The sequence below is a fragment of the Anabrus simplex genome, chromosome 2 (genome assembly GCF_040414725.1).
Source record: "Anabrus simplex isolate iqAnaSimp1 chromosome 2, ASM4041472v1, whole genome shotgun sequence".
In the NCBI taxonomy this organism is placed as follows: Eukaryota; Metazoa; Arthropoda; class Insecta; order Orthoptera; family Tettigoniidae; genus Anabrus; species Anabrus simplex.
In genome coordinates, this window is record NC_090266.1 from 184,494,901 (window position 1) to 184,508,261 (window position 13,361).

The 13,361-nt window shown below is 36.6% G+C and overlaps 1 protein-coding gene across 3 annotated transcripts in view; it reads right to left on the reverse strand.

Annotated features, from left to right (window-relative positions):
- The window catches only part of LOC136863989 (LITAF domain-containing protein), a 150,114-nt gene that overhangs the window by 94,973 nt on the left and 41,780 nt on the right, over nt 1–13,361 (reverse strand). For all 3 annotated transcript variants that reach the window (XM_068226125.1, XM_067140463.2, XM_067140464.2), the window contains exon 3: nt 6,029–6,185. In XM_068226125.1, the coding sequence (XP_068082226.1) occupies nt 6,029–6,185 (157 nt within the window). The remainder of the gene's footprint in view (nt 1–6,028; nt 6,186–13,361) is intronic.

Genomic DNA, 13,361 nt, shown 5'->3' on the forward strand with positions numbered 1-13,361 from the left:
CCGACCCTGCCAGGAATCAAACCCAGGACCCCTGTGACCAAAGGCCAGTACGCTAACCATTTAGCCATGGAGCCGGACATGAGTATCAATTATAAATTGAAACTAAACTGCTTTTTAAAAGTGAAAATAAACGTATTTAGATCACATACACAACTTTTACACAGAAATAACATTACTTAAGACATGTAACGTATTTGTAATACCTTACCAAAATATAGACAGTACCACTGCATTTACCACGTGTTTGTTTGTATTTAATCTCAATTTAATTAAAATCTTATAGGTTCCAACATTTTCAATACAAATACAATGTTGTTAGATGTTTTTACAACTGATCATTAATTACAGAACTAGTTTTGGCATTCATTACGACGCCATCATAAGCTGCATAACAAGTGAAGAGAAATTTGGCGATACAACAATATACAACAACATATCAATATAATTAACTCCTTAATATCATATACTAATTTTATATTAAGTTTAAAAATCTCTAGTTTGTAACCAGATAACACTTGTGAGTCAAATTTTAAAATAATACAAAAATCTCATCTCAAAGTGATGAGTTATCTTCAAACATTAGGTATTAACTTAATATTTTAAACATTTGTGAACAATGAAGCTCAACTGCAATGCTGGGGTTGAACAAAATAGAACTGAGTCCAGTTGTATGTTATTAAAATGTTAACTTCAAAGCTACAGTGCTATACAATTTTATGGATAGAAACTAGCTGTGTTCCATTAAAATGTTGTAATAAAATATGCCGTCTTCTGGAGCTTGTTGAATAGTGGAAACATAAAACTTGTGTTGTATATCTAATTGGTTAGAACTGTGAATATTTGCCCTAAAGATGTTAACATCCTCAGGGCAATATTAACAGTGCACACTACTCATTCAAAACAGCGCGTCAGAGTAGGGATCGAATAGCTGGAATACTATGATGAACCACTGAGTTACGTACCAGCAGTATGGTATCAAAGAATGTATGAACCAGAGGAATGACATGCTTAAGAAGAAAGTTTTTTAACTCCCCAGCTATTTCCTGCCAATATTCAGTCAGGCTGTAATACTCGGCACGCATTAGTAATCCCATCTATCGGAGTTGAGCGGCAGCATAAGAGACAAAGAACATCACCACAAACAATGGTCAATGTAATGTTATTGTTGATCAATGTTATGCGCTTTCAATATCGTAGGCCTTCACATTTAGTTTTCTTCCGACTCTGATATAGTACTCTTATCATAGTCGGTACGGTAAATTTGAATAAAACATAAATGGTCGGAAATTGTATTTTCTACAAATTAACTTTTGTTATGTAGTAATTTTTGATAGGACCAATAACATAAGTACGTAAAAAATAAATTTTAGGCACCTTCCCCTAAATTACAATTTCATACAGGGCGAATACAGTTGTTTATAAGTTAGATTGTAATTTCTTATTCCCCAACTTTATATCCGACTTTCATTAAATTCTCTTGACCCATTTTCTCGTGGCTCGGCATTGATAAGGGCTTGGCAACAAAAATACAAATTCATGAATATCTGTGTTATCAAAGCCAGTACGGTAACAATGTATGACATAAATGATAAAAAAATTTATTCTATATAACTTTAGTTACGTAGTATGCATCGATAGGACCACTAATAATATAAATATACATACATATCATTATAGACTGTTATGCCTTTCAGCGTTCAGTCTGCAAGCCTCTGAGAAATTACTAAACGTCGCCACAATCCTCGATTTGCAACTACTGTTGTGGCCTCATTTAGTTCTATACCTCTTATCTTTAAATCATTAGAAACCGAGTCTAACCATCGTCGTCTTGGTCTCCCTCTACTTCTCTTACCCTCCATAACAGAGTCCATTATTCTCTTAGGTAACCTATCCTCCTCCATTCGCCTCACATGACCCCACCACTGAAGCCGGTTTATGCGTACAGCTTCATCCATCGAGTTCATTCCTAAATTAGCCTTTATCTCCTCATTCCGAGTACCCTCCTGCCATTGTTCCCACCTGTTTGTACCAGCAATCATTCTTGCTACTTTCATGTCTGTTACTTCTAACTTATGAATAAGATATCCTGAGTCCACCCAGCTTTCACTCCCATAAAGCAAAGTTGGTCTGAAAACACACCGATGTAAAGATAGTTTCGTCTGGGAGCTGACTTCCTTCTTACAGAATACTGCTGATCGCAACTGCGAGCTCACTGCATTAGCTTTACTACACCTTGATTCAATCTCACTTGCTATATTACCATCCTGGGAGAACACACAACCTAAATACTTGAAATTATTGACCTGTTTTAGCTTTGTATCACCAATCTGACATTCAATTCTGTTGGATTTCTTACCTACTGACATCAATTTATTCTTCGAGAGGCTAATTTTCATACCATACTCATTGCACCTATTTTCAAGTTCCAAGATATTATACTGCAGGTTTTCGGCACAGTCTGCCATTAAGACCAAGTCGTCAGCATAAGCCAAACTGCTTACTACATTTCCACCTAACTGAATCCCTCCCTGCCATTTTATACCTTTCAGCAGATGATCCATGTAAACTACGAACAGCAAAGGTGAAAGATTACAGCCTTGTCTAACTCCTGTAAGTACCCTGAACCAAGAACTCATTCTACCATCAATTCTCACCGAAGCCCAATTGTGAACATAAATGCCTCTGATTGATTTTAATAATCCACCTTTAATTCCATAGTCCCCCAGTATGGCGAACATCTTTTCCCTCGGTACCCTGTCATATGCTTTCTCTAGATCTACGAAACATAAACACAACTGCCTATTCCTCTCGTAGCATTTTTCAATTACCTGGCGCATACTGAAAATCTGATCCTGACAGCCTCTCTGTGGTCTGAAACCACACTGGTTTTCATCCAACTTCCTCTCAATGACTGATCGCACCCTCCCTTCCCAGATGCCAGTGAATACTTTGCCTGGTATACTAATCAATGAGATACCTCGATAGTTGTTGCAATCCTTCCTGTTCCCTTGCTTATAGATAGGAGCAATTACTGCTTTTGTCCAATCTGAAGGTACCTTACCAACACTCCACGCTAATTTGACTACTCTATGAAGCCATTTCATCCCTGCCTTCCCACTATACTTCACCAGTTCAGGTCTAATTTCATCTATTCCTGCTGCTTTATGGCAAGGGAGTTTATTTACTATCCTTTCCACTTCCTCAAGCATAATTTCACCAACATCATTTTCCTCCTCCCCATGAGCTTGGCTGTTTGCAACACCACCATGACAATTTCCTTTTACATTGAGAAGATGTTCAAAATATTCCCTCCACCTCTCCAGTGATTCCCTGGGATCTATTATGAGTTCACCTGAATTACTCAAAACGCTGTTCATTTCCTTTTTCCCTCCCTTCCTAAGATTCTTTATTACTGTCCAGAAAGGTTTCCCTGCTGCTTGACCTAGCCTTTCCAGGATATTACCAAAATCTTCCCATGACTTCTTTTTGGATTCAACAACTATTTGTTTCGCTCTGTTTCTTTCATCTACGTACCAATCCCTGTCAGCCTCGGCCCTTGTTTGGAGCCATTTCAGATAAGCCTTCTTTTTACGTTTACAAGCTACTCTCAATTCATCATTCCACCAAGATGTTCGCCTTTTCCCATCTTTACACACAGTTGTTCCTAGGCATTCCCTTGCTGTTTCTACTACAGCATCCCTGTATGCCACCCATTCACTTTCTATATCCTGAACCTGCTTACTGTCTACTGTTCGAAACTTCTCACTAATCATATCCATGTACTTCTGTCTAATTTCCTCGTCCTGGATATATTCTACCCTTATTCGTTTGCAGACAGATTTCACTTTCTCTACCCTAGGCCTAGAGATACTTAGTTCACTACAGATCAGATAGTGGTCTGTATCATCGAAAAATCCACGGAGAACTCGTACATTCCTAACAGATTTCCTGAATTCAAAGTCCGTTAAGATATAGTCTATTATGGATCTGGTACCCCTAGCCTCCCATGTGTAGCGGTGAATAGCCTTATGCTTGAAGAATGTATTCGTAACAGCTAAACCCATACTAGCACAGAAGTCCAGCAAATGCTTCCCATTCCCATTAGCTTCCATATCTTCCCCACATTTACCAATCACCCTTTCGTATCCTTCAGTTCTAATCCCCACTCTCGCATTGAAATCACCCATTAGCACTATTCTATCCTTGCTGTTGACCCTGACCACAATGTCACTCAATGCTTCATAAAACTTGTCAACTTCATCCTCATCTGCACCCTCACATGGTGAATACACGGACACAATTCTTGTCCTAATTCCTCCCACTGACAAATCTACCCACATCATTTGCTCATTTACGTGCCTAATAGAAACTATGTTGCGTGCAATGGTATTCCTGATAAAGAGCCCTACCCCAGACTCTGCCCTTCCCTTTCTAACACCCGTCAAGTACACTTTATAATCTCCTATCTCTTCCTCATTAATATTTGTGAATTAAATTTTAAGCCTTCCCCTAAACTACCATTTCACTCAGCGTGAGTAAAATGATTTATAGCCTAGATTGTAGTGGCTCATCCCCCGACTTCATATACCGATTTTCATTGAATAATTCTCTTCAGCCGTTTTCTCGTGATGCGTGTACATACATACATACATACATACATACATACATACACAGACATTACAGAAAAGTAAAAAGTGCATATCCTTGTTACCATGGACATGACCGATACACAAATACCATTCTTTTCAAATTCTAAGGAATGCACAGTCAAAACTCTTATTTTATATATATAGATTTATGTGATTACCCCAATGAAGATCTTTTCTTATATTAATACCTAGGAATTTACAATGATCCCCAAAGGGAACTTTCACCCCATCAACGCAGTAATTAAAACTGAGAGGACTTTTCCTATTTGTGAAACTCACAACCTGACTTTTAACAGCGTTTATCATCATACCATTGCCTAGTGTCCATCTCACAACATTATCGAGGTCATTCTGCAGTTGCTCACAATCCTGTAACATATTTATTACTCTGTACAGAATAACATCATCTGCAAAAAGCCTTATCTTTGATTCCATTTCTTTACACATTTCATTGATATATATAAGAAAACATAAAGGTCCAATAATACTGCCTTGAGGAATTCCCCTCTTAATTATTACAGGGACAGATAAAGCTTCGCCTACTCTAATTCTCTGAGTTCTATTTTCTAGAAACAGAGTCACCCATTTAGTCACACTTTTGTCAAGTCCAATTGCACTCATTTTTGCCAGTAGTCTCCCATGATCTACCCTATCAAATACCTTAGACAGGTCAATCGCGATACAGTCCATTTGACCTCCTGAATCCAGGATATCTGCTACATCTTGCTGGAATCCTACAAGTTGAGCTTCAGTGGAATAACCTTTCCTAAACCCAAACTGCCATCTATCAAACCAGTTATTAATTTCACAAACATGTCTTATGTAATCAGAAAGAATGCTTTCTCAAAGCTTACATGCAATGGATGTCAAACTGACTGGCCTGTAATTTTCAACTTTATGTCCATCACCCTTTCCTTTATATACAGGGGCTACTATAGCAACTCTCCATTCACTCGGTATAGGTCCTTCATGCAAACAATGACGTACTGAATCAGTGCATTCAGGCCAGAGGGGGTGCAACGTTATAGTGATAAGCGAGCTTGTACTGCCAAGTTCTTTTAAATTTGACTCAATTTTGTAATCACTACAATAACAGCTCATAACTTCTCAAAACGCTAAGTTTCATTTGGTATCCTCTTCCCTTTCTGGGTGCTTCATTTTTTTTTTCTGTCGAGGCAGTGTACATTAATGGAAATGGGACGCAACTTGCCATGCACACAAAATCGGAACCACACAAAGACAGTTCTGTTCTTCCAATCCTTTAATATGTATTTCAATGTTTCAAAATATACTGAACTTAAAAGTACATTCAGAAACATATATTCCATAACTGTTTAAAAGTGCATTCATATATGCAAAGACTACAAAATATAACTTACCCCAGAAGAGCAATAACCACACCCGAGATGTAAGCTATAAGGCCTGGTTCTGTCCTTGTTGCAGTATCAATCTCAGCCTGACAATAAGGACATATCATATGCGTTGGTTGAGGACCTACTGGGACCACTGTCGTGACAATTGTGGGGCCTCCTGCCACTGAAACACGTGCAAGGAATCATCTCAAACTTTTTTCTATTGAGCTCTTGACCTTTGTTAATTACGATCTAACAATAATAACAATAATAATAATAATAATAATAAATGTTATTCATCTTACATCCCAGAAACTGCTTTTATGACTTTTGGAAATGCAGAAATGCCAGAATTTTGTTAGATGTTACATGTTAGAAAGGAAGTCTGAATAGCAAACCTAAGTGAGAGAATTGATAGGAATAAACTAAGATGATTTGGACACGTAAAGAGGATGGAGGAGAAAATAATACTAAAAACAGATGGAGATGAAGTGTGAGCAAGAGGGAGATCTAGAACAAGGTGGGTCGAGGAATGTAAGAAAAAGGAAACTGGACTGGGACAAAATGATGGAAGAGGAATGGTGGAAGGAGAGAGGAATGTGCAGAAAAGCTATAAATGTCCCGACCTGGCAGGAGCTGGATAAGGGGAAAGGACAGGGATAAGGAAGTTGCACGAAATTAACAGCCATTAGATAATTATTCACAGATAATTGTTTCAGACTCCAGTCAGATAGCCATTCTATAAATAGTGTAGGTTATCTTGCAGTCTAATATTACAAAAGATTAGTTCATTAAAAACACTTCTGAGTAATACAATCAACAACAGTGATGAAGGATTGCATGAATACAATCAAACCACAAATGATAACCATTGGTATTTTAAGGCGACACTCCGGAGATGAAAATCGATATTTTGGTCTTTTGGTGAATTTTTTTAATGACTGAAATTGAAAGGATTGAGTTTTTTTTCTTGTCACGAAGTAATTCCACTGAATTCAAACAATTTATCACTGTAATAATGCTTTGTTTTTCAATTGTAATTTTACATTTAAATCCCATTTTTCTCCAATCAAACTTTGTATGGTATATATATCACAGCTATATTAAGAAACCTGTTTATTGGAATTTTTGATTGTAGAATTTTTTCAAGTAGGAGGGATTTTTAAGTCAAAAATGTTAGAACGTAAAAATTACACAAACATTAGTATGATATATCTCCTTATATAAATTATGTATAGAAAAATCGATATATAGTACTTTTAAAAGAAGAATTATCTACCTAATTATGAATTTACATTACCATGTTAATTAAATTTCATGAAAAAATGGAATTAAAAGTTAAAAAAAACCATTATTTTGGAAAAACGATTAATTGTACATGTAAGAAATGTTTGTGATATCTCTACTTTTATGTAGGTTATATTCCTACAAAGTTTTGAGAAAATCCATGCATTAGGTAAAAATATCTTTTTATCTTCAGAGTGTCGCCTTAAGAGCAGCAACTACATACTGGTCCATCCGATCTCAATTATTTGCTACTTAGTTCATTAAGCAGTAGAGCTATGTAAAATAATATAATTTCTTGTAATGAGAACCTTGTCTTACCTGTATTATATCACAGCATTTGTTGAGAACAGTCTAAAAGTTCAGCAGCAAATATTCTGTAGTTTTCTTTGTGTTATATAGTATATTATGATTATGATATGTTCAAGAGCAAAAACTACAGGCCTACTGTTTGTTCCGATACATATTCTCTTTAAGGTTACCCTGAAGATAATACAGTATAATCTTTCTTTTACCAAGCTCGATAGCTGCAGTCGCTTAAGTGTGGCCAGTATCCAGTATTCGGGAGATAGTAGGTTCGAACCCCACTGTCGGCAGCCCTGAAAATGGTTTTCCGTGGTTTCCAATTTTCACACCAGGTAAATGCTGGGGCTGTACCTTAATTAAGGCCACGGCCGCTTCCTTCCCACTCCTAGCCCTTTCCTGTCCCATCATCACCATGAGACCTATTTGTGTCGGGACGTAAAGCAACTAGCAAAAAATCTTTATTTTACTCATTTCAAGGGACTTAAGAAAAAGTGTAAATTGTGAGAATATTTTTCTATATATACTGCTGACCACGTAAAGAGTAGCATTCTAAGAAGAGCTCGATGTACAGATTACTGTATTGTATTTTCTACAATTCATTTATTAAAAAGAAAGACCTCCAAAAAGTATTAAGTCAAACTACATTTCAGTATCCAGCAATAAAAAAAAACCAGCTTAATATGCACTGAAGTAAACAATTTTGAGCATGCATATAGGCCTACATATAAATGCTGGATTATTTTTGCCTGGCAATGTATTATTCAATTTGTACAACATTGGAAGCCATTTATTTATTACTATTAATATTTTGTAATTTCAATACATAGTTAACAATTGCTTATACAAACACTGTAATGCCTACATTTTGACAAAAAAAGTCCAATATTTTTTTGCTTAACATAATAAAAATAAAAAAAACCAGCTTAATATGCACTGAAGTAAACAATTTTGAGCATGCATATAGGCCTACATATAAATGCTGGATTATTTTTGCCTGGCAATGTATTATTCAATTTGTACAACATTGGAAGCCATTTATTTATTACTATTAATATTTTGTAATTTCAATACATAGTTAACAATTGCTTATACAAACACTGTAATGCCTACATTTTGACAAAAAAAGTCCAATATTTTTTTGCTTAACATTTTTCTTATGGATTAACTATCTGTTTTTCCAGTTCATACAGATTATGAAAACTATTACCATTTCCATCAGCAGTAGAAATTTATTTCTTAGTAGTCTTCATTGCTGCAGTTATGACTGAATGAGAGGGCACACTATTATCTTTACACTCATTTTCATTATCACTTTCTTCTCGTAAATCTTCTTGCATATGGGATTCCACCATCTCTGTTTCAACAGTGACAACTTCGTCAACACATGCAATGCCCTCTGTACCATGCTCTTTCTCCAATGGGACTGGAAGGTAAGGATTATTCTGAAAGTTAAGAGGCTGTAATTTGCTTGTGCAGTTCCCCACCAAGAATTCAAGTTGCACATTCCACAAACGTGAATTCTTTGGACGTGCAAGACAACAATCAACGGGGAGAAGAATCCTACTGCTGTTTCCATCTTTGAATCAAGAGCATGCATTTACCTCACAAAAAGTTCAGATGTTGTCCAGGCCTCTTGATTAGCATCATAACTAGTGTGTAGTGTCTTCACATTTTCAAAGCAACATGACCCATTTGATTTAACGACTACTAACAGATGAAGCTTTTTTTGAGGCATTGGCATTTACACATAACATCACAGTAAAGCAAAGTTTTCTTTCAGGGTACTTTTCCTCTTTGAAAACCAAGGTTTTGAAAAAATAAAGACCAGTTTTGTCAATGTTAAAAATGTCCTTTGGTGCATACTGCTTTACCAGTTCCTTCAACCAACCAACCATCCAACCAACCAACTTGCCAATCATTGGACACTTTCATCATTAACAGCATTTGGACTCACCGCACACAATTTTCTATACATCATTATAGCACTCAATCCATCCATTTGATGCCGAGAAGTTCTTAATGCCGAGCCTATTGGCCACTCTGCATGCTTTTTCACACAAAATGCCACTGCCTGGGATGTTGGAAGCATGGGCAGTATGGAACCAGTTCCTGATTATTTCCTCCAGCTTTCCACATTTGCTACAGGTCACTTTCTTTTCTTACAGTTTGGTCCACTTTCATTCACTTGTTCCATTAGAGCGTCTTTATTTCTTACGACGACTGTGTTCAGCACTGAAACTGATAACCCTAACTGCTGGTTTTCACGGGTAGAGTAGCGAGGATGCTAGAGTAGAGACTCTTCTGTCTACTCTACAGATTCCAAATATGAACCATTTGCACACAGTAGTGTTCACGCTAGTAGTAGTGTGATGTGTGGCCAAATGTCATGTACCCGGATCACTAAAAAAAAAAAAAAAAGTAGATCAAGATTTGTTTAGCTAGGTTTTCAAATGCACTTATAACAGAGGTCACGGAAGCCACTGAATATGAGTTTTCCTGTTTCCTTTGGTATTTTCCACCCATAGTTGCAAACCATTTCACATTGGGAACATATATTGCCTAGAAATGAACCAGATTTTTTTTAGACTTTTTAATTTTTATACACTCTTAATCATAAGTATACCTTATGTTTTAATTATTTGCTTTAACTCCATTCACTCCAAAGCCTTAACTTTCTGAATTTTTCTACAATTTCTCCCTCTGCCAAATCTCTTATTTCTGTTTCTATACTTAATGGTACTTAGATTACATAAACAGTCTTATTTGGCATGTAGCTCCACAAGTTGCAGGCCCGTGCACGTCGTTGATCTCTGTGTTGAGGTGTCAGCATAGGGGCACGAATTGGTTGTTGGCTGGTGAAACCTATGCGGTGCAGTTGCCTCCTTAAGTCCTGGTAGAAATGGGTTCCTGATTCCCAAAATTCAATAGGGCGGTGATCTGACTCACAGTAGCCCGTCAAGTGGCCAGTACGGTTCTGCAGAGGCAACGTGATGTCCGTTCGTTAAACACCTGTGTTCTTCCCGTGCAGCGGTTTACGCGGGTGGTAACATTCTCTCTGGATTATTGAAGATCCACCCTCGAAACTGTTGACCTTTGAAACCAGAATTCACATGTAATCTCTGTAATACTATGACCCAGAATTGATTATTTTAACCATGTTGGTTAATCCTGTCCGTATTGACTTATATTCAGTTTCTATAGAACACTTTCCTGCCTTGTCAATATTTTACATATTATATTATACTTAATTACCGTACATGTTTTGAGAGCTAACGACTCTCTTCTTAAGCGGTGTCAAAACATTAAACTAAATCTTTGGTCTTGATACATTTGTACAAATATGGTTATCAACAGAATTATATATAAATCTTGACATTATTAAAATATTTCTTTGTGTTTCAATTTTTACTTACTTACTACGTCATTTATTACAAAGTTTCAAATTACAAATTTTCAAATCATAAAATGAATAAAACCTATTAAATTAGTCACTATATGCTAAAATTTAAAGTCTGCTCTGCTCTTGGAACTTATGTCCTTGTTTACATCTAAAAAAGAAATGAAATGTTTCTTTGTGTCTAAATTTACATTTATTTTGTCATTTAGCAAAACACTTCAAAATAATTTTCAATTCATAAAATAAATAACACCTATTAAGTTAGTCACTATATGTTGAATTTATAATATATTTTCTGCTCTCTTCTTGAAATTTCTCCTTTCTTAAGTCAGACCTTTCACATAAATCAGAAATTTCTCCTCTTAATCCAGTTTGACCATGCTAGCCATTTTAACTGTCAAATTCTTCAATTTCAACTGGGTACTGAATTCAACCACAAATTAAAATAATATTACTCTAGTCTGAACCAAACAAACATGTCCTTGCTCCTTTGCTTGCTGTCAATGTCCTTACGAGGCGAGCTGCTACCTGTCGCTATGTTGCCAGTTACGTAATGACCATACTAGCCATTTTAACCATCAAATTCTTCAGTTTCAACTGGTTACCAAATTTATCCACAAATTAAAATAACATTACACAAGTCTGAATCAAACAAACATGTTCTTGCGTCGCCTGACCAAAAATCCTATTCTTCCTGCCAACGTACTTCACTTATCCCAACTACATCTAACTTTAGTCTATCCATCTCCCTTTTCAGATTCTGTAACCTACCACAACGATTCAAACTGGTAACATTTCATGCTCCGACTTGCAGAATGTCAGTATCCATCTTCCTGATGATCGCCACCTCTCGTGTAGTACCCACCTGGAGATCCGAATGGGGGACTAGTTTACCTCCGGAATATTTTACCCGGGAGGAAGCCATCATCAGTACATCATTCATACAGAGAGAGCTGCATGTCCTCAGGAGTTAGTTACGGCCGTAGTTTCCCGTTGCTTTCAGCCGTGCAGCAACATCAACACAGCTAAGCCATGTTGAGCATTATTACAAGGCCATATCAGTCAATCATCTAGATTGCTGCCCTTGCAACATATGAAAGGCTGCTACCCCCTTTTGATGAACCGTTCGTTAGCCTGGTCTCTCAACAGATGCCCATCCGATAGGGTTGTACCTGCGGCTTGGCAATCTGCTTCATTGGGACAGGCAAGCCTCTCCATCACAATGATCTTATAAAACATACGTAAATAACGTGTGCCATATTCTTGGACATTTTTATTATATGTAATGCATTACTTGTGATCTTTCCAGCATATTGATGCTTGTCCTCTTCGACTATTTGTGTTTCAAGTCATTTTCTATAGTGACCTGTATGAATTTAAGTGTAGATCTGTGTATTTTTATTGTCGCCGTTGGACTTGTTTCCAGCGTTGAATAAGGGAATTTTCTTTGAAATGGATAGGACATAAATAACTAAATTTTCTTTCTTTTCATGTAGTTACTTTGAGATCAAAGCATATTTAAGTTTTTTCTCTTAAAGGAAGGTCTAACAAGAATCTTCAGTCCTACAATTTGATTGTATAATGTAATGGAACTTAAAGCAACAGTTCTTAATATCAGATTTGAGATATAATTTACCCATGCCATTTCATAAAGTCATAAGGTACCTGTGGCCAAGAGTTAGCGATAAAGTGTAATTTGTCATTTTTAGATAGTGAATATGTGCAGAACCTCATGGACAGCTTCAGCATAAAATAATTATAAACCACTTGTCTTAGAAGATGGAATTAACAAATTTTAATTAATGAACCAGAGTTAGGGTGAATTTATTTGATGGCCACTGATTTAACAAGTCAATTTCTTTTGAAATCCATGGGGAGGATTTTCAGCACTTACTGTAATGGGGCGAGTTTTATTACTTTTCTATTTGTTTTTCATTCTGATTATCCATTCATCACAGTTGATGGGGTGGAATTAAAAAATTTAAAAAAATAAAAATTGTTTGCAGATTATAGTTAAGGAGTATGTAATGTTTCAACAGTAAGATTAAAATCACTTTATTTCTGTCAAACTATTTTTTTTTTTCCAACTTGCTTTATGTTGCACCAACACAGATAGGTCTTATGGCGAAGATGATACAGGAAAGGGCTAGGGGTGGGAAGGAAGAAGCCATGGCCTTAAGGTACAGCCTCAGCATCTGCCTGGTGTGAAAATGGGAAACCATCTTCAGGGCTGCCGACAGTGAAGTTTGAACCCACTATCTCCCAAAAGCAAGCTCACGGCTACGCGCCCCTAACCACACAACCAATTTGGCCGGATTCTGTCAAACAAACATCTGACTTACCAAAGTGAAGTAACATTAATTTAGTACATTT